General features: G+C 46.3%; 1 protein-coding gene across 4 annotated transcripts; it reads left to right on the top strand.

The window, feature by feature from the left end:
- The first annotated feature begins 32 nt into the window (after window positions 1–32).
- Window positions 33–21,420, top strand: TTC16 (tetratricopeptide repeat domain 16). Of its 4 annotated transcripts, XM_053373363.1 has the most exons (14): window positions 212–261; window positions 1,964–2,053; window positions 2,467–2,651; window positions 3,653–3,743; window positions 4,565–4,708; window positions 6,722–6,822; window positions 8,973–9,102; window positions 11,444–11,658; window positions 13,014–13,261; window positions 14,317–14,458; window positions 15,608–15,773; window positions 16,861–17,003; window positions 18,815–18,968; window positions 20,342–21,420. In XM_053373363.1, exons 2-14 carry the CDS (start codon window positions 2,000–2,002, stop codon window positions 20,489–20,491), a joined length of 1,923 nt encoding a protein of 640 aa, XP_053229338.1. In that variant the 5' UTR covers window positions 212–261; window positions 1,964–1,999; the 3' UTR covers window positions 20,492–21,420. The 4 variants fall into 4 exon arrangements, with proteins under 4 accessions (XP_053229340.1, XP_053229338.1, XP_053229339.1 ...); XM_053373365.1 differs by lacking the exons at window positions 212–261; window positions 1,964–2,053 and adding an exon at window positions 33–123; XM_053373364.1 differs by lacking the exon at window positions 1,964–2,053 and having other exon boundaries at window positions 237–261.
- The last annotated feature ends 398 nt before the right edge of the window (window positions 21,421–21,818 follow it).

The following is a 21,818-nucleotide window of genomic DNA, read 5'->3' on the forward strand; positions in this document are numbered from 1 at the left end:
TGTTACACTTCCGGTCCTCGCCTCACTCTGAGGAGAACGCCGGCTCACCGCCTACATTTGTCAGTGTGACGTCACCCACGGCTGCGACCTATCGCAGAAGTCCGGGCGTGAATACGTCACTAGGTGGGCTTTGAAGAGCGCTACACCATCTTTCTTGTGGGCGAAAACTCCCACAAGCGACCTTTATACCACCGCTTTTAACAGACATGCAGAATCTTTGGAAGTTTTTTTAAAGGTTGTTGGAATCTGTATGTCTGCAAGGTCAGTACCCTTAACAGACCGCGGTTCCCAGGATTCTTTGTGGGACGCCACGACTGTTAAAAGTGGAATGAGACTGCTTTTTTAAAAAATAGTTTTTATTGATGTTTACATTTTTATCTTCATCACAATAGCATCATCTCAAATATAAACACAAACCCAAACAGCCCCCTCCCCGCTACGACTTCCCTCAATTTCCTCTTCTGGTTTGTTGCATAATAATTTCCCCTGCTTTTTGGTTATATCTTAATATTGTATTCTCTAAATTAGATCCTTTCTTTATTCTGTTTAGTAATTGTAAGTGTTTAGTCAAATCCTGCTAATGAGCTTATTTCTTTTTTTTCTTTTTAAAATATTTTTTATTAAACAATATCAACATAACAATTATCAATCCAAGTAATCAAATACATTATTTTTCCCCTCCCCCCCCTTTTTATTTCTGTAAATACATGGTAATTGGTTCCCACTCCTTTTTGAAGTATCTGTTATCTTTATCTTTTAATCTCTCAGTTAATTTGGCCGTTTCAGCGTAATCCATACATTTGTCTTGCCATTCTTCTTTAGTTGGTATCATGCTGCTTTTCTACTTTTGGGCTAGCACTATCATAGCCACTGTGGGATGAGAGTGCTTTCAATGTATGGCGTGGATGTGATGCTTTTAGGGCCCAGTAACACCTGGAAGGGCGAAGCAGTTTCCAGGTGCAAAACTGAGAGATGCAGCCAGGAAGTGCTGGTGGAAGATGAGACCTTGTCTCTGTTGATTGCAAGATAATTAAAAGCAACAAAAAGTTACGTGGCAAATCTAACCACCTTTTTTAATTATGTAGGATTTGTGGCATGTAAATGTTAATGATAAACAGTGCTTTTTTTTAATAGAAAAATGGGTATTCTTGAGTACCCCCAGAAAAAATCAAGCTGCGCCGTACAGCCAAGGAAGGCACTGTGGAACTCACCGAGGCAAGATGTGAGGGCTAAAAATCAAACCTTTTAAAGGGGCCTGGACAAATCCATGAAACGATAAGACTATCAACAGTTACTAAGCCCCCTATCTGAAAATGGTAGAGAGACAAAACTGAGGGCTCATTCAGACTTTCTTTTGTGCCGTGTTTCTAGGCACAGACCCATGCTTTAAAACTCCACATCCAAGTGGTTTTGTTTTGTTTTTAGTCCCAGCGCTTTCCCCAGGAAAACCTGCATTTTACAGCAATTGGGTCTTCCACAGATGGCTGTTTGGTCCAAGTCAGTGGTCAAATGCAGGTTTTCCAGGGGTAACGCAAAACCAATTGGGCCCACGCCTAGATAGCACAGGACAACTGGAAAACCGTTTTTCATTGTTACGAAAAGGCAGGGCAGATTCCCCCCCCAGCCCAAAATTAGCAAACAAAACAAAGGATTATAATTACCACCGTCTCATACTGCAAATCGAGTCAGGACACACACAAGACCTAATGCTTGGGAGATCAGGGACTTTCTAACATGTGGTTGTGGGTGGGTGTGACAGAGAGAAAGAGAAAAGAAAGAAAAAGAAAGAAGGAAGGAAGGAAAGCGGATCAACGGTCTTTGTGCATTTGTAGCAAAGCATATTCACACAACCTCAGATCACCTAGAAAGACGTGAGGATGCTCGGATTCTTATCTGGCTCTCCCTAGTGGCAGTTCTAGGAACAGCAGCACCTGAAGGGTTGTTTTCTTTTGTGTTTGCTTAGCAACCGGAGGACTTGGAGATCCAGGAGGCAGGCACGATGGAGTGGGATGAGGAGGAGGAGGAGAACGAGAAAGAGGCACAGGAGGTGAAGGTGAGACAGAAGCAAACAGCAAGCTAGCAGAGGGCAGCTGGGGAGGCACTGGAGTAGATGAGAGACCCAAAAGAATGGTGTTCCATCCTGCAGTCATGCAGAAAGGTCCCAGATTCAATCTTTGGCATCTCCAGGTGAGTTTGGGAGCATGGGCATAGCCAGGATTTCTGTTAGGATGGGGCAGAACCGAGTTATCTGTGATGCAATTGGTCAGTTAGTTATGTATTTTTGTTTGTTTACTTGATTGCCCCCCTGGCTACGCAAATGGCTGGGAGTGACCCTTATCCAGATCCCTGGAGAACTGCTGCCAGTCAGTGTAGACATTACTGAGCTAGATGGACCATGGGCTGCCTTGGTGTAAGGCAGTCTCCCAGGTTGCTTCATTCATTTTGTGGTGGTTCTTTCTCCTACAGGAAGTGAAGATGTCAACAGTCTACTTGGAGTTCTTCCCTACTGCAGTCACTGAAGAGAAGCTTGAGGAAGCCCGGCAGAGAAAGATCAGTCGCATTTTTGGGGCTGCTAAGACCTTGCAACATGTTAAGAACCCCAACAAAGTGGGGACTTTTGAAGGGATCCTGCAGAACAAAATAGATGAGCAGTGAGTGCTGTCGCCCATTCTCCATAATAGCCCGTGGTGTTCTCACGTTTAAACTAAATTACTCCCAAGTTTTACCCAAGCAGATAGAAGCCCCTCCTTTATACGTGGTTTAGTTTGGGCACAACACCAAATTATAGTTTGCAGTCAGCAGGCAAACTAGAATCAGAAACAATTGTTTGCAGTCTGTTTCTAAACCATGGTTTATGTTGACTATGGATTGGTGCGATTTTATTTAATTAATTACAACTTTCTTCCGGGTTGTTCAAGGTAGCTTGCATGGTTTCTTTTCACCATTCCTCTGCTTTTGCCTTGCAAAATCCCTGTGAAGTAGACTAGGCAGAAAGGTGGTGACTAGTCCCAGGTCACTCAGCCTTCCCAGTGCTAACCGGACAGACTGATCCAGCTGTCCCCAACCTGGTGCCCTCTAGATGATGCTGGACTCCCATCAGCTTTAGCTGGCACAGCTAGAAGGCTAGGAAGATGGGAGTTCATAGTCCAAAAATACACAGAGGGCTACAGTAGGAGCTTTAACCATGTCGTTGGGATTCTGCATCCCATCAGCCACAGCCAACATGGCCATTGACCAGAGATGATGAGAGTTACATTCCAGCAACATCTGGAGCAGGAGTAGTCAATCTTTTTATACTTACCACCCACTAATGCATCTTTCTTGATGTAAAATTTCCTTACCGCCCACCAGTGCTCGATGGAAGGATTCAGCTTGTGCCGTAGAACCCCCTACTGCCCACCTAGAATCCTGAAACGCCCACTAGTGGGCAGTAGGGACCAGGTTGACAACCCCAGATCTAGAGGGCTATATGTTCCTCACCTCTAATATAGATTGAGTCACAGAGATTACTGAATAGCTTTATGGCTGAAGCAGACTATAGTTCTTTTCAGGCTCTTCAAGATGGCTTCTAGTCAAGAAGTGGGTGGTGTGTTGCTGCTGCTGTGTTGCTGGTGCTAACAACAGTGGCTTTCTCTCTTTTTTGCGTCTATAGTTGCAATAAAGGCGAAGAATACTTCTCTCAGAGGGAGTGGGAAAACGCTATCACCTGCTATACCAAAGCCCTTAACCTGGATCCTAACAAGGTAATAAGGTAGAGTTGAGAATTGTTCAGGCTGACAAGACCATCTACTGAACATAAGAACCGTGCTGGATCAGACCAGAGGTCCATCTGGTCCAGCATCCTCCTCCCCACAGCATTGAATGGGGTTCCTCTTAGAAGTCCATGAGCAGAACATGATCACAACAGCACTCTCCTCACTTGTGAGTTCCAGCAGCTGACATTTGGAGGTCTTCTGCCTCTAATATACATCCACTGTAGCTAGTAGCCATTGGTAGTCTTCTTCTCCTTGATAAGGCTACCTGCTGATGTGCCAAGGGAGCCATCCACAGTAGATAATTCTGGGCTGGGTGGACGTGGCCTGACGCTCTCCACCCTTGCTGCAAAACTTGCTGAATCTGTCCCAGGTTGCCCAGACCAGGAGCGGACTTTTGTAATCTTTCGTAATATTGTGCCATGTGAGGAGCCAAAATTTGGCACCCCCAAATAGATCTTCTCAATTATAGATCTTTTCAATTTTGCACCCCCTCAACCTGGCACCCTGTGCATGGGGAACCACCTGCACTGCCCTAAATTTGGCCTTGCCTAGACCAAATTGGCATGCAGCCCAGTTGCTGAAAAGAGAGGTTGCTCCCGAGAAGTCTCTTAAGACAAGAGCTCCTAGGTAACCTTCCCTTTCTGGGAGGGAGAAGCGCCTGCCAGGAAAAAGGCCGAGCCTTGTGTTCCTTCCAGTCCGGCATTGGGGAGGAGTTGGGAAAAGCAGGACAGATGTGGCTACCCTTGGTTTGTGTGTTGTATCTGGAAGGGTAGGGGCATTTTGTCGCCACAGACAGTCCTTTTCTGCAGGTAGAACTGTATGAGAAGAAGGCAGAAGCTCTTCTCCAGCTCTGCGACTTCCAGTCTGCTGCATTACACCTCCAGAAGGCCTATATAGTGTCATCACATCAGGAGGACATCGGATGCCGCTTTGCTTTCGTTTTTCACCTCCAGGTAAACAGATAAAGATCAGCATCCCTCCCCAGCTTGCTCAGTGCTTCCCTGCCACATCTCTGCGTCCCCTCCTACAAATGTATACCAGCATCACACTATTGGTTTCCCCCACCCACTGAGGGAATCATATATTTGTGGTTTGACAAAAGGCTTGTTAGATGAAGCTGTTTCACATGCAAAAGCAGAGTTGCCCAGTGAGCCGGGGAAATGTGATTTCAAATTCTAGCTTCAGACATGAAGCTAACTGGGTTCCATTGTGCTGGCTGGTGTTCATCATTTACACTTCCCTTGCCAGGTCATTGTGAGGTTTAAATTGTGTGTGTGTGTGTGTGTGTGTATCCTGTGTTTGATTTTGGATCTGAATATAATCAATAGAGAATCCACAGAGTTTTTGATACCATGCTTTTCATTTCTGGGGGCGGTAATATTGTTTATTTCTGGGGACTGTAATATTGTGTAATACTACTTATTTTCTGATATTTGCATCCTGCCTTTCTTCCATGCTGGAACTCAGGTTCAGTGTTGAAGCTACATATGCCACAGTAAGGTAAACTCTAATTTAGGCTTGTCATACACCTGGAATTTCCCAGACATACCCAGGATTCTGTCTTCTGTAACAGTGCCTGGGCGTATGGCAACCCATGTCGGAAGTGTAGATTTTTGTGTCCAGATTTTCACTTTTTGGCAAGGAAGCCAGCTTTTCTGGGTCATGTGGCCAACATGACTAAACCACTTTTGGCGCATGGAGGCAGTGGAAGACAGGAGTGCCTGGCGTGCTTTGGTCCACGGGGTCACGTAGAGTCGGACACGACTTATCGACTAAACAACAAGTTGGTGGCTCCCACCACATCTCATGGCAATGAAGTTCACAGTTTTAAGTGTGTGCTGTGTGAAGAAGCAACATTCTTTTGACTGTGCTGACTCTATCTCACAGTTCCTGTTAATTTCATAGTAAAAGTCTATGAAAAGCCAAAAATCGCCTCAAAAAAACCTTGTGAGGTAGATTTGGTTGATAGATGACTACTGGCCCAAGATTACCCAGCCTGCTTCAGGGCCTAGTAGGGATTTGAACTTGATTCTGCCCATCATAGCCCAGTGCTCTAACCACTACACCTCGCCACATTGTGTTATTTGTTAGGTTGTACTTATTTATTGTTTTCATTAACAGCTTTGGGCACCTAGTAGGTGGAACCAAGGGAGGGTATAGGTTTAAGCAGAGATGAGACTCTTAATCTCAGGGTCGTGGGTTTGCTTCCCATGTTGGGCAAAAGAGTCATGCATTGCAGGGAGTTGGACTACATGACCTTTGTGGTCCCTTCCAACTCTAAGATTCTGTGCTTCTATGAAAAATTAGTGGACTACGGCACGATTCCTGTTCCTTTCACCCTACCATTAGCTGGAGTGAGGCAGCCTCCTCAGGCAGCTGATTCTGCCTGAATTGAAAGGGCAGCGGGTTGTTTTGTTATTTAATTTATTATTAATGTATTGTTACTGTCAAGGATGGGGTCAGACATCAGGGGACTTATTTGTTTTTTTGCCTCAAGTGCCAGATTAACATGTGTACGATGTACCCACACTTGGGGGCAAGAGGCCTACCTTGTACAATATGCCACCCTACTTCAGGGAGCTGAATGTCCTGGGCTGTGTCGGCTACTTATTCCATAATTTTATGATGGTTCTGGTTTTTTGCGGGATCCGATTTCTTTCCGCAGGGCCTGTAAGACAGAATTGTTCCACCTGGCCTTTGGCTTAGAATCAATTTGATTCCCTCCCCCCCCCCCCCGTTTTTTCCTTTCTCCTCCTGTGATGAGGCTGCACTTTAATGTTTTAATTGTTTTAATGTTGTATTTTAATCTTGTTTTTAAGTTGTATTTCAATCAACTTGTTTTTATTATTGGTTGTTAGCCACCCTGAAACCAGTCTTGGCTGGGGAGGGTGGGGTATAAATAAAATTATTATTATTATTATTATTATTATTATTATTATTATTATTTTTTTTTTTTTTTTTTTCAGGGCCAGTGTCTGTATGAGCAGAGTGCCTATCTGGACGCTCTCGAATCCTTCACTCGTGCCTCGGAACTTCAGCCTCAGAATAAGCTTTATCGCATGAGGAGGTAACACTGGGTTTGCAACAGAAAAAAAGATATACAGTGGTACCTCAGGTTAAGAACTTACCGTATTTTTCGTTCTATAGGGCGCACCGGCCCATAGGACGCACCTCTTTTTTTGGGGGGGGGGAATGAATAAAAAAAAATTAATCCCCCCCCAGCCGCGGCTGCCGCCCCAAGCCTTGCAGACACTCGCCCGAAGCACGGAGAGCCCTCCGGAGGGCTCCCTGTGCTTCGGGCGACAGGCTGCCGCCCCAAGCCTCGCGCGCCCGTCGGGACCTCCCACTGGGCGCGCAAGGCTTGCAGACACTCGCCCGAAGCACGGGGAGCCCTCCGGAGGGCTCCCCGTGCTTCGGGCAATAGGTTGCCGCGCCAAGCCTCGCACGCTCCCGCCGGGCGCGCAAGGCTTGCGGACACTCGCCGGGGCTGCAGGCTGCTGCCCGCAAGCCTTGTGAGCCCGCGGGAACTCCCGCCGGGCTTGCAAGGCTTGCGGATAGCTTCCTGAAGCCTGGAGAGCGAGAGGGGTCGGTGCGCACTGATGCCTCTCGCTCTCCAGGCTTCAGCGAAAGCCTGCATTCGCACCATAGGACGCACACACATTTCCCCTTCATTTTTGGAGGGGAAAAAGTGCGTCCTATGGTGCGAAAAATACGGTAATTCATTCCGGAGGTCCGTACTTACCCTGAAACTGTTCTTAACCTGGGGCACCACTTTAGCTAATGGGGCCTCCTGCTGCTGCCGCGCCGCCAGAGCCCGATTTCTGTTCTCATCCTGAAGCAAAGTTCTTAACCCGAGGTACTATTTCTGGGTTAGTGGAGTCTGTAACCTGAAGCGTATGTAACCCGAGGTACCACTATACACATTTGGAAGCAGAAGAGTTTCAAGAACAATGGTGGGTCTCAGTCTCATCTGGCACAACACTGCACACTGTATACTACTAGCCTTTGCCAACCTGGTGCCCTCCAGATGTTTTGGACTATAAGTCCCAACAGGCCCTGGAGGGCACCAGATTGGCAAAGGCAAGTGTGCACTAAATTTAGGATGATTGAACAATGAAGGCTTTTCTTTTTTAACAAAGTATTCTATTAGTCTGGAATTTTAACAGATCATTACAGGTTGAGCCAACCTGGTGTCTTCTAGATGTTGTGGACTCCCAAGTCCCCTCGCCCTAGGAGAGCGCTATGTTAGCTATCCCTGGTTTATTGCAGACAAAAAACAAATCCACTTTCAAAGTCTTTCTTCCTCCAGAGAGGAAACAGTAAATTAGAGTGCAAGAGGTCCCTCTTGAGAGCCACATTTTTATCACCTCAAGGGGACCTGTTGCCACGCCAGGGGCAAGGGAGCATTTTTGTTACAGTAGTAACTGAGGCCTACTTTTCAGGGCCCCATCTAGACACGGCGCTATTTGTGAAATTATTAATTATTTATTAAATTTCTATACTGCCCTTCACCCAAGAGCACAGGGCTGTTTACAGTATAAAAACAAAACAAACAAATAAATAGCATAACAACAAACAAAACAATACTCTCCCTCCACAGTTTAAAAGGCCATATGTTGCTTAATTAGCCAGGTTGAAGAGAAACGTTTTTGCCTGGTGCCTAAAGAGATGAAAGTGTTCCACAAATGCCACTGCAGTCAGAGCCATCGGGCCAGGGGCCAGGATTGGCATTATATGCTTAAAACATCTTGCGCTGGGGAGTAACCTGGCCACTGAATTCTGTACCAGCTGAAGTTTCCGAACCATCTCCAGGGGCATCCCCACATATAAAGCAAGTGTTGCAGAAATCTAACCAAGAGGCAACTGTGCTTTAAAAAAGAAAAATAGTAAATAACTGAGATGGTCCCAGTGATCTGGGTGGGGCTCCTGTAAGGGGTAGTGGAGGGGATTTTTTAAAAAAACCATTACCTCCCACCATTGCTGTTCTGATCTTGATCTCTTCCCTCACCCCAATTATTCAAACATGCCACATGCTTTAGAAGGAAAGCTCCAATTTATAGGTGTGGTTCCTCTAATGAGGTCCATGCCTTCAGGGTCTGTGTCCCCCCCCCTGCCTCCTCCTTCCATTCTTCCTCAGCAGGCCAGGTGACCTTTGCAGAACCCTGTGAGCACACAGGTTGAGATTCATGGCTTTGCTCTGCCTTTCTCTTTCGCTAGCATTGCCTGCCTCGCTGCCCTGAAAAAATACAATGATTGCCTTCAGATGGTCAATGAAGAAGTTGCTCAGGAGAGAAAGAATCCAGATCTCTTTGTCCTGAGGGCTCGACTCTATCAGTGCTTTGGAAAGGTAAAGAGCTGGCCAGGTTGGTTTTCATTTGCAAGCTATGACCAGGTGGAGGAGAAGGTGATGGAAGAGCTCCCAGCCCCACTCCCCGGGTCTTGGAAGACCACTTAACTATTTTTCTGCCTTATGTTTAATAATAATAACTTTTATTTATACTCCGCCCTCCCCAGCCAAGACTGGGCTCAGGGCGGCTAACAACCAATAATAAAAACAAGTTGATTGAAATACAACTTTAAAAACAAGATTAAAATACAACAGTAAAACATCAAAACATTAAAATTCAGTCTCATCACAGGAGGCGAAAGGAAAAAAGAAAGGGGGGGGGGAATCAAACTGATTCCAAGCCAAAGGCCAGGCGGAACAACTCTGTCTTACAGGCCCTGCGGAAAGAGATCAGATCCCGCAGGGCCCTGGTCTCATGAGACAGAGCGTTCCACCAGGCTGGAGCCAGTGTTGAAAAGGCCCTGGCTCTGGTTGAAGCTAATCTAACTTCCTTAGGGCCCTGGACCACTAGGGTGTTGCTATTTATGGACCTTGAGGCTCTCCGTGGGGCAGACCGGGAGAGGCCGTCCTGTAGGTAGGTCCCGTAGGTACAAGGGCCCTAGGCCGTTTAGCAATTAAAATGCACTGTGCTAAATGCAAGCATGTTTTTAAAAAACAGAATTTGAATGTTAATATAATAGGAAATAAAAGAAGCAAAAAAAATGCAATTAAAATCAGCGTGAACCAATGATTCCCACATTACTTCTTCCCCTTTCTCTGCTTGCCTTGCTCCCATGTATTGACTCTGCTGCTTTCAAATGTTCTGTCAACCTATTGCCCTGAGCAGCTGGTGCACCCGCTGTTCTTTGCATGCACACCTGGCCACGCTCTTCCACTGCCTACCTGCATGAAGCTCACGGGCCACTAGTTGTCCACAGTCCACTTTGGGAACCCCTGGATTAGATGATAATGGGTGATAGAAGGGTTGGGGTATCCCTTCAAGCCTGAGGGCCACATTCTTTTGTGGGGAGCCTTTCAAGGTCCATGCAATACTGGTGGGTGGCAAAATTGAATACAGTGGTACCTCTGGTTGTGAACGGGGTCCATTCCAGAGGCCCGTTCGCAACCTGAAAGGAATGCAACCTGCGTCTGTGCATCTGCGGGTCGCAATTTGCCGTGTCTGCGCATGCGCGTGATGTCATTTTGTGCGTCTGCGCATGCGCAAGCGGCGAAACCTGGAAGTAACCCTTTCCGGTACTTCCGGGTTGCCACGGGACACAACCTGAAAAAACGTATTATGAAGCAAACGCAACACGAGATATGACTGTAGAGCTGTAAATACCCATTCACTACACATACTCACCCCTGCCCCACCCTCCATTACTCTGTATCCTCCACCCAGGCAAGGACTTATTAGAGTACAGGGACACTTTACAGCCAAGCAAAGAGTGTAAAGGCATTGGGGGAGTTCTGAGGGCCAGAGAAAGAGAGGTTCCTGAGGTTCCCCACCCCTGGGCTGCAAGGACAATTACTGACCAGGTCTAAGGCCACTTTTTAAGTTTCTGTGCCATTTCTGCTTGCTTCTCTATGGCTCTGTAAGTAACAGGGAAGAACATAAGAAGAGCCAGCTGGATCAGCCCAGAGGCCTGCCTTGTCCAGGTTTCTGTTTCCCACTGCAGCTAAGCAGGACACGAATGCAACAGTCCCTCTCCTGCTGTTGTTCCCCACCACCATCCCTATCCCGCTGCCAACAGCTGGTATTTAGAGGCTCCATGATCTTGGAGGTGCCATTTTGTGGCTAGTCGCTGCTGATAGGCTTGTCTTCCATAAACTGGTCATGTTTTATAAATTTATTTAGAAACTTCTAAGTTGGTGGTTATCACCACCTCCTGCGACTACAGATTCTGTAGTCTTAGCTATGGGGTAGATCCGCACCATAGATTTGAAGCACATCCCACACACATTTAAAGCACATGACTTCCCTCAAGGAATCCTGGGAACTGTGGTTTGTTGAGGGTACGGGGGATTGTTGCTCTATGAGGGGAGGAACTGCAGTTCTCAGGATTCTTTGGGAGAAATGATGTCTGTTAGCTATGCTTTAAATCCATGGTGAAACGGACTCTCTCGGAAGGTAGGTGGGACTCTCCTTCTTTGGAGATTTTAAAGCAGAGGTTGGGTGTCCATTTGTCAGGGCATCTTGTCAGTTAAGATTCCTGCATTGTAGGGGTTTGGGTTAGATGACCTTTGAGGTACCTTCCAACACTACAATTCTGTGACCTCCCCGCCCCCCATGGAGTTTGGCGAAGAAACCTTCTTTATTGGATGAGCCCAGGTTCCAGATAGCATGCTGCCTTCTCCATAGGTCACCTTCTGTTTCCACAACCTCCAAGATGCCCTTGAGTTGGACCCAGAGCACAGTGAAGCTCTGCTGATGCTGGAGCGCTTGAGGAAAGAGGCTCAGAAGTTCAAGGAGCAAGCTGTGAGCAAGGCAGTGAAGGGAAACCTGAAGGCAGCCCTGCTGAAAATCAACAGGGCCATTGAGCACAACCCCTTGCAGGCAGACTACTGCCTCTTCAGGTAACCACCATCTCAGCACGGTTTGAAGGCCTGGACCTCTCAGGGTTTCCCTGCCAGAAATCTCTTCCATTTTGTGGCTTGAAATTATTAGAGGCAGCCAACCACGGTGCAAGAAGAAGCCTTTCTTCCGCCATTTTCTCAGCACCATGCATAATTATGTGCACCCTTGTTGTGTGCCCCACCCCCAAAAGCCTCAACAGTCTTTGTTTTATTTGTGTAGCTGACAAACCATAGCCATTTCCTGGTGGCTTAATGTAGGCTCACAAGTGATCCATATGGTGGAACAGCTCACACAAAGCTTGATACCTAACCTCCCTGTAGATTTTTCAGAAGTGGAAAATACCCGTCTGAAACCCTGGATTGCTGCTGCCAATCAGAGTAAGTGGCACTGAGTTATTCACTTGGAATAAGGCAGCTTCCTTGTTCCTTCTGCTTTGCGCTCTTTCCCGCTCCCAGCTCATTGCTAGCCTCCAGCACCCTTCCTTCCCCATTCTTGGGAATATAAGAGCCTGGCAGGATTAGGCAAATGACCCACCTAGTCCAGCCTGTTCTCAACCAGATGCCTGCGGGAAACCGGTTTCCAGCAACGGGTTCAGAAATATGGCTCCCTCTAGCTGTGAAGGCAGAGCAGAGCCATCTGGCTATCAGTCCTCCTCCATGAATTTGTTTAATCCTCCATGAATTTGTTTAATTACTGCCTCCTGTGGGAGTGAGTTCCACAGCTATGTGCTGCATATTTTCTCTGTTCCAAGTCTTCCAACATTCAGCTTCTCTGGGTTCCCATGAGTTCTGATGTTATGAGAGAGGGATAAAAACTTTTCTCTATCCACCTTCCCCACGCCATGCATAATCTTCTGTCATGTCACCTTTTACTTGCCTTATACAGTGGTACCTCTGGTTGCGAACGGGATCCGTTCCGGAGGCCCGTTCGCAAGATGAAAAGAACACAACCCACAGCGGCACGTCCGTGCAAGCATGGGTTGCGATTTGCCACTTCTGCGCATGCGCGTGATGTCATTTTGCACGCCTGCGCATGCGCAAGCGGCGAAACCCGGAAGTAACCCTTTCCTGTACTTCTGGGTTGCCGTGGGACATAACCTGAAAGAACGTAACATGAAGCGGACATAACATGAGGAATGACTGTATACCAAGACAGACTTTTGATTCACCAAGCTCAGCACTGTCTTCACTGACTGGCAGAGGCTCTCCATGCTTTCAGAAAGCAAGTCTTTCCGAATCCTGCTTGGAGACGCCAGGGATTGAACCTGGGACCTTCTGCATGCAAAGCAGGTGGTCTGCCTCTGAGCCACAGCCCCTTCTGCCAAGGAAATATACTATTGTGATCCCTTTGGCAGAGGAAACATCATGAGAAGGCTGAGAGACTTTGATGCAGCCATTGGCGATTACCTCAGAGCCGTGGAGCTCAGCAGAGAGGAGGATGGCAGCGAGGTTTGCGTGGAGGCCCAGAAGCAGGTGCTCCTCACCTATAACGACTTTGCGGTACACTGCTATGACAAAGGCTTCTACGAAGAGGCAGTGCTCCTCCTGAATAAAGCCATCACAGGGGAGAAAAATGAGAAAGGGCTCTATGTCAACAGAGGAGGTGAGGGGCTCGTGTATATTTTCTAGTTCTGTGTAGATGTGGGTGGGAGCACCAAAATGCAGTGTTTTTCTGGGTGCTAGATCTCACTGAGTAGCTCAGCATTGAATTTTGATGGAGCAAGTTAGGGCTGCAAAGACTTCATTGAAATTGTGTGAAATGGTTTATTATTATTATTCATTTTATATCACCCTTCCTTCAAAGAGCTCGAGGAAGCTATGCTTCCATCCCATTTCAATACAAAAACTCTGTGAGTTAGGCCAGATTCCAGACAGGGCCCTCGGCTAAATGAGATTCCCAGCAGCCGGGGAGTGAGCCTTCCAACTCCAGGGGAAGCAGAAGCAAAATAAATCGTGCAGATAGGCTTCATTGGCAGAATATGTGTATGCAGCTTGAAGGATTATGTAGTCCTTGGAGCACAGTTTGGATTACTATGAAACAGAATTTAATTGGTTATTAAATAAAATAAAATAATAAAATAAAATAAAATACAAGGACAGCAGGCACATCTCTGAGTTCTCCTCATGCTTAGTAGCTAAGAATCTGGAGAGAATCATCCTGCTGCATCAGGCCAAAGGTCCATCTCATCGAAGTGGCTAGCTGGGTGCCTCTAGAAAGCCCACAAGCAGGGCATGAAAAATGCCCCCGCTCCTGCCAAGCAGCTGGCATTCATCAGAGGCTCTACTTCTGACTGAATAAGCTCTACACCACCTGTACGCCTCTATAATATTCTGCCCCCCCCCCTATAGAGCCCGATTTGAACAAGAGGTTCATCTCCTCTGGATTGAATTTGTGGCATGTAAGATCTTTGGGGCAGGGAGCTGTCCTCTTTTTCTTTGCTGCAAGGCAGAAACTTGCAGCAGTTGTCCAGGCTTTACCATCTCTGCAGGGGATTGAACCTGCGGCTTTCTGCATGCAAAGCAGGTGCTCTGCCACTGAGCCCCACAGCTCAGCGTATGTGTCTGTATGCTGAAAGCGCCTTATGAACCAATAATTAAAATAACAGAAGAAAACAACCTGTGCTTGCTGCCGGTGAATTCTTGGCTGTTCTCCTTCAGACTGCTTCCTTAAACTGGGTGAGCTGAATTTTGCAATGGCGGATTATCAGCAAGCCCTGGATTTACAGCCTTTCGACCCCAGCCTCCAGAAACGCGCAGCTTGGTTGTACGATGAGATGGGGCTGCAGGAGTTCAGGGAGAGGTATGTTGAGGTTGACGGGATGCAGCAGGGGGCAACCCAGGGTCTTTGGTGGTGGACCCAGGATCCTCTTCCCTGAAAAGCACAGCACTGGTTGCTCAGACAACATCTAATATATAGCACATGCATATGCTATGCAAATCTCTATCATGGGCCTGTGCCCTGAATCCTTTAGGTAATCTTGCGGTGCCCCTGCAAACGGCACATTTACCAGAAAGCTCCTGGGGTACAAGTAGATAAATAGGTACCACTCCAGCAGGAAGTTTCTGTGCGCTGCTGTGGTTCGCCAGAAGCGGCTTAGTCATGCTGGCCACATGACCCGGAACACTGGCTCCCTCGGCCAATAAAGTGAGATGAGCGCCGCAACCCCAGAGTCGGTCACGACTGGACCTAATGGTCAGGGGTCCCTTTACCTTTACCTTATGACTGTACTGGAAAGGGTTACTTCCGGGTTTCGCCGCTCTTGCATGTGCAGAGACGCTAAATCTCGCTTTCGCACAAGCACCAAATTGCACCGTGCACCTGCGCAGATACGGTGCTTCAGGTTGCGGGCTTTTCATGTTGCAAACGGGCCTCTGGAATGGATCCCATTCGCAACCAGAGGTACCACTGTACCTCAAGGACGAACTCTCCCCATATTAACTGACCTGGACCCTGAGATCTGAGGCCCTTCTTCATGTGCCCCCCCCTCGACAAGAGATCCGAAGGGTGGCAACACAAGAACACACCTTTTCTGCAGTAGCTTTCCATTTGTGGAATGCTCTCCCCAGGGCGGCTCTCCTGACGTCTTCATTACATATATTTAGGCACCAGGCAAAAATGTTCCTCTATAACCAGGCCTTTAGAGAGCCAGTGTGGTGTAGTGGTTAAGAGCGGTAGTCTCGTAATCTGGGGAACTGGGTTCGCGTCTCCGCTCCTCCACATGCAGCTGCTGGGTTACCTTGGGCCAGTCACACTTCTTTGAAGTCTCTCAGCCCCACTCACCTCACAGAGTGTTTGTTGTGGGGGAGGAAGGGAAAGGAGAATGTTAGCCGCTTTGGGACTCCTTAAAGGTAGTGAAAGGCGGGATATCAAATCCAAACTCTTCTTCTTCTTTAATAATTATAATAAAGTAAGCCAATATGCCAACAGGTGTTTTCTCCCTGCTTTCAGTCGATACCCACAGGCCGAAGCATATTTCTCCCAGGCTATTGAGAATAACCCACGTGAGCTGAGGTATTACATGCACCGAGCCAAGACCCGCCTGTTTCTGCAGGAGACGATGGGAGCCAAGGAGGACCTTATTACAGCCTTCCTACTGGACCCCACAAGGGAGGAGGTACCTGCTGCATAACAGTGCCATCTTCATTACGCCTTAATGCAAAGCCTCCCCTCACCCAGTCCTGTAATCAGGGGCAACCTTACACTGCCCTCGGACAGGCCTCTGGAAATTAGGGGAGGGGGGAAACCGAAGGGCAGGTGAGCAGGAAGGTGTAAAGCATGGGGGAGGCAAGGAAAATTGATTGCTGTTGCTTTTTTTTAAAACACGGAACTCCATGAAACGTACCTGGGGTTCCTGAGCAGTCTTCTATCATTTCAGAATGCTTGCTGCATCCATATGCCTATAGAGAAGGGAATCTTTCCTCTACCTGAGCACAGCATTCAATAATAATAATAATAATAATAATAATAATAATAATAATAATAATAATAATTCTATTTATACCCCACCCTTTCAGGATGAGAACAAAAATAACGCAGCAGCAGCAGCAGGAGGTACCTCAGGTTAAGAACAGTTTCAGGTTAAGAACGGACCTCCAGAATGAATTAAGTTCTTAACCAGAGGTGCCACTGTAAATTTAATAAATAAATAAATAAATACTCAGAGGAGAGCAACTAGGATGATCGAGGGTCTGGAAACTAAGCCTCATCATGAGGAACAGTTGAGGGATTTGGGTACGTTTAGCCTGGCGAAGAGGAGACCGAGACGAGATAGGATAGCCATCTTCAAATATCTCAAGAGCTGTCACATGGAAGAGGGGGAAAGTTTGTTTTCTCCTGCTCCGGAGGATAGGACCTGAACCAATGGATTCAAATTACAAGAAGAGAGATTCCGACTAAACATTAGGAACAATTTTCTTATGGCAAGAGCTGTTCAACAGTTGAATAGGCTCTCCTTCAGTGAAGGCTTTTAAATAGAGGTTGGATGGCCATCTCTCAGGGATGCTTTAGTTGAGATCCCTGCATTGTAGGAGGTTGGACTAGATGATCCTTGGGGTCCCTTCCAACTCCCCAGACCTATGAGTCTATGTGAAATGCATTGAACGCTGTAAGCACTGTATAGCCACCAGGGATAAGAGTAAAAAAAAAAAAAATCCATTCAGTTGAAATCACTTCTCTTCTTTCCCCCTTTTTTTCCTTTTCAGATCCACAGTCTGGCCAATAGTTTGTTTCCAGGAGAGCCCATACAGTCTGCCCTTGACAGTAAAATTGGAGAGCTTGCTAAAGCTCTTCTGGACCGGAGGCTAAAAGCTTGCCCAATATTCGAGGCCTCAGCCAACCAGAAAAGGTACTGCAGTGAGCACAAACATGGTGCCATAAAACCAGGCTCCTCCACTGGTGTCTTTGGGTGATTTTCACCCTGTGCAAGTGACCACCTCAAAAGGAGCCATTGTTGCTAGAAAAAGGATTCTTTCCTGATTGCAGTATGATCACGTTGTGTGCAGTCCCCTTGTCCTTAGTCCCTCCATCTGCCAATATGGGGTGGGGAGGGGCATGAAACCTTACAGTGGGGGTAGCCAACCTGGCGCCCTTAAAAACCCACACACATTTTATTCATTTTTTTAAGAAGTGCAAACAATAACGGTAAGAAATAAAACAAATAACAAAAAATGCAAATCATGGAGCGTCACAGCCTGGAAGGACAAATGTACAAAGATGCAGCATATCTCTAGAGGGATAATAAAAGTTTTGACTCATACAAAGATTCCCTTTACAAATAACGAAGATGTGTAAAAATGAAAGTAGTCTCAACCTGTGAGATCCATTATTGGGAATAAAGGTTCTAAAAAGTCTCAGACAAGCCAGTTGTTTACATATATTGGTGACATTGCGCAACTGAGTGCCACCCAGTATTTGTGCAATAGTAAAAAAAATCTGTCATTCAAGTTCTGTCCTTAATTTCTTTTGGTTTATGAGATATCTTTTCAAGAAGGGCAGTTTGCCCTAATGTGCCAGCAATTGAAATTGTTATCTTCCAGGATTTGGCAATGGAGCCCATGGCTGCTGCTAAGAGATGAGAGGGTTTTTTTTACTTTTCTAGCCCATTCTGTTTCCATCTACAGCCGTGGTTCCCAAAGTGGGAGGTGTCTCCCCTTGGGTGGGTGGGGATTACTGGGGGTGGGGGCTCTAAAAGGTAAGGGGGTGGCAAGGAGTGCTGGAGGTGTAAATGACTATCAGACCTTGAAAAGCTGGCACCACTGAATCAAGTGAATAAATTATGTTGAATTAATTAAACTATATAGTTTTAATTGGATTTATTCAAGTAAACATGCATTTATTCAAATAAATGTGCAATTAATTGTTACTGTTTTGAATCCTATTGTGTTCTAATCTTCTGGATAATGTTATTTATGGGATAGGGGGCACTAGAGATAAGTTTATGGAACCAAGGAGGCAGTGGCCCAAAACATTTTGGGACCCACTGACCAGGCTCAAAGGTGCTAGGTAGAAAGATGGAGCAATGGTTTGTTCAGTTATCAAAGATATCTCCACATTTTATTCCAAAATTCATCTACCTTGGGGCAACCACCGTAAGTGTTTTTACAGGAATAGAGAAGCTCTACCCAGCCAAATGTTGTTGGACTACAACTCCCATGAACTCTTGCCAGTATGGGTCAGTTGTCAGGGATGATGGGAGTCCAACAACATTCAGAGGGCTTCACTGGCTACACCTGCCCTAGAGGGTGGTTTTAAAGATTGCACCTATATGCTTGTGAAGTGATTAAAACACCTGAAAGCATAGTAAAAATGATATTATGATTATGATTTCCAGAAGGCCTCTAGTCTAGTCTATGCCCCTCTCACCAGGAGAGGGGAATGGCATAATGGTACCAAAGATGCATGAATGAAGACAGGAAAGCAATGGATGTTCAAGAAAGATTATATCCTTGAGGATCTGACGTTTTAAACAACTGGGAGACAACCTTTAGCTCTCAAAGGTCGTAAGTGCTGGTGGCTGCAAAGTGCAGCCTGCATGTGGTAGCATGTAGCCTGAAACCGCCAGTGCTAATATTTTTGCATTTCCTTGCTATTGCCTTTGGCATGTCCTCCTCCACAAAGCTTATGTTTTGCTATCTGCCCTTTTCCACCCTCCCACAGTTCAGAATCAGAAGGAAGTAGTTCTCCCAAAGATTTCTACATTGAAAATGATGAGCTAGAAGCACCAGAGGAGGAAAAGAGGAAGCAGGAAACGGCTGCTGAAGAGAAAAGGCTGAATGAGAAGATGGCTACCTGCCTGAAGAAATCTAACATGGTGAGGGCTGTAGCTCAGCAGCAGTGCAGGTTCAACCACCAGCATCCCCAGTTAGGGCTGGGAGACAGCTCTGAGACCCTTGGAGAGTCATAGCCAGTCAGCATAAGCAATATTGAGTTAGGTGAATCAGTCGTAGCTTTGCTCCCTGTGTTCCTGTGTCTCAGCAATCATAACCTGCTAGGGCAGTGGGAAGCACCTTTTCTGGTGCAGCTGAGATAATTCATTTGGTTCACATTACGGAGATGTAGATTTTTACTCTGACTTGGTTGGCAGTCTAGATTTGGGCAAAGCTGTGGAGTCTGCTCCACTGTTGAATTAACTCTTACTTTCAGAAAGCTCTTTATATTTAGTTGGAATATTCTTTCTTGTAACTTTAATCCATAGGTTTGGGTCCTACCCTCTGCAACTGGAGAAAACAAACCTGCTCCATCCTCCATGTGACAGTCCTTTAGATATTTAAGAATAGCTATCATATCACTTCTCAGTCTCCTCTTTTCTGGACTAAACATACCCAGCTCCTTCAACTGCTCCTCATAAGGCTTAGTTTCGCAGTCCACTGATCATCTTGGTTACCCTCCTCTGCACACATTCCAGCTTGTCGACATCCTTAACCTGTAGTGCCCAGAATGGGACACATACTTGCCAAGCTGAATGCAGCCTTCAAAAGACCAGGGCTGGCTATGATCCTTGAAGTATGACATAGAAATTTAATAAATAAAATGCCTGGACAGGCAGCACAGTACAACTGAGGCACCTGCCTATTATTAATATAATCCTGCCAGGCTTTTCTGCTTGGTCTGGTGGACAGGCAAGTGGCCTGGAAAAAGAGAAGTATCAGGAAATGAAACAGTGGTCCTCAAATATCAGAAAGCTGTCAAGTGGAAGCTGGAGCAGACTCACCCCCTATTGCTCTAGAGGGTTAGAACTAAGAAGGAAATGGCAAGGAAGCAGAATTCAGTTAAAAACTGAGTGAGTTTGGTGAGCACTGGGAGTAGATATTTAAACAGAGCACTGGGAGTAGATATTTAAACAGTGGATGCTCGGGTTGCGAACGTGATCCGTGCGGGATGCACGTTCGCAACCCACAGCGGCGCGTCTGTGCATGTGTGGGTTGCGATTCGGCGCTTCTGCACATGTGCAAAGCACGATTTAGTGCTTCTGTACATGCACGACCCCCGAAACCCATGGTACAGAGCTGGAAGTAACCCATAGTACAGAGCTGGATTCTGAAGAGCAGCTGCTGGGTGACTCTAAGGTCCATTCCAACACTATGATTTAACTGTTGTGGTCTCTTGCGCTTTTTGCAAAGCTGCAGAAGGCAGCCAGATCTACACTGACATTTCATGTAAAATGGTGCTGCATCTCTCTGGCAGGTAAACAAAGAGCTTAAGGCAGCGCGAGAGAACACATCCCTGGAGCCTACCACTGTCCGCCTGGACCCTTGTCCTCACCTGCCTGAAAAGGAGCACTCAGAAGAACCTTACAAGTGGCGCAAGTTCAGCCAAGGCATTGGCCACTTTTAGCTCATATTACAACCATGGCATTTTTTTGCAGTCTCATCATAAAGAGGCAGACATGAACCAGGCTGGCTGAAGTCCCAATGCATTTACTTACTTAAAGACTACAGCCACCAGTTCTGGCAAGCACATGGTGGCGTGGTATTAATCACCAAAGTAGTGTGTCTTCCATTCCGTTCCGTTGATAGGATCCCAGTCCACAAGACTTCCGCCAGCTGCTGGTGCAAAACTTACCATGGGGCTACTTCAATTCTACAGTGAACACTTTTTCTCAGGTACAGCAGTAGTTACTGCACAGCTCCACATACCTACTCATGGAGGAATCGGGAGCAACTTAGCAGTTGTGGGGCAATCTGTTTTTCCCCTCTCAGATAAATACGTGAACACTTAGCCCTGCCTTGTTCTGCATATATGGATTGCACACAGCAGCACTTTTTGTCCAGTGTGGTATCAGTTGAGCCCTCTTGAAAACAAAACTTATTCTGCCATTACCATGTTTAGTCTAGTCTAGGAGCTATCCCGTTCACTGCAAGCACATACGAGTATTATTTTTTATGTAGCCAAGGCCATTACAAAAAAACATACTAACGCAGAATGGCTGTTTGTGCCTTGACAGCTGCAACTGTGTCTTGTAGCCCCTGTGCACTAAAGGTAAATCAATACCTTCTGAGTAGCTCAAACCCAGTTTTGGAACAAAATAGGTCCTGCATGTAAGGTTCCCAGACACCCACACTGCTTGTCTGCAGATTATTGCAGGAACAATAACTTTAAAAAGGGAAATTTATACAGGAGCCTTTAGCAAGACAAAAATATAGGTTTGGGCTGATTTACTGGTAAACACTCTTAACTGCTATGCCTATTCATAGACCTCCATCTTGAAAAGATGCAAATTGTCTATTCTTAATTTGAAATAAAAAAAAATTGTGAAGGTCTCATTTTAAGGAAGTTCTTAATATAAGATTTTAAAAACATGTCAGGTGTCATTATACTTCTGTCAATGGTTTTCCTCTTCCTCTGAATATACAGAAAAGGCTTGTCTGTACCACAAGCCTTTCGGAGAGAAAGTTGCAGAGGCTTTTTGCCAGTTACTAAGTGGCAATAAATCGGGAGACTGAATGTATTCTGGTTTGGATCTAGGATTGCAAAGAAATCTTTCCCATCTCCTCCTGCCCCATGGTGTCTCTGAAAAGCCTTGCCAGAGAGTTGGAGCGGGGACCCACTAAAAAATATGTCTTGTATTTTAATGGGGCTTGATTTAGCAAGAGAGAATCACCCCAAATGGGATGGTAGAGTATCTTGTCATCTGATAACTCGCATTTACGTAATTCTAATG

Source organism: Podarcis raffonei, chromosome Z, assembly GCF_027172205.1.
Source record: "Podarcis raffonei isolate rPodRaf1 chromosome Z, rPodRaf1.pri, whole genome shotgun sequence".
Classification (NCBI taxonomy): domain Eukaryota; kingdom Metazoa; phylum Chordata; class Lepidosauria; order Squamata; family Lacertidae; genus Podarcis; species Podarcis raffonei.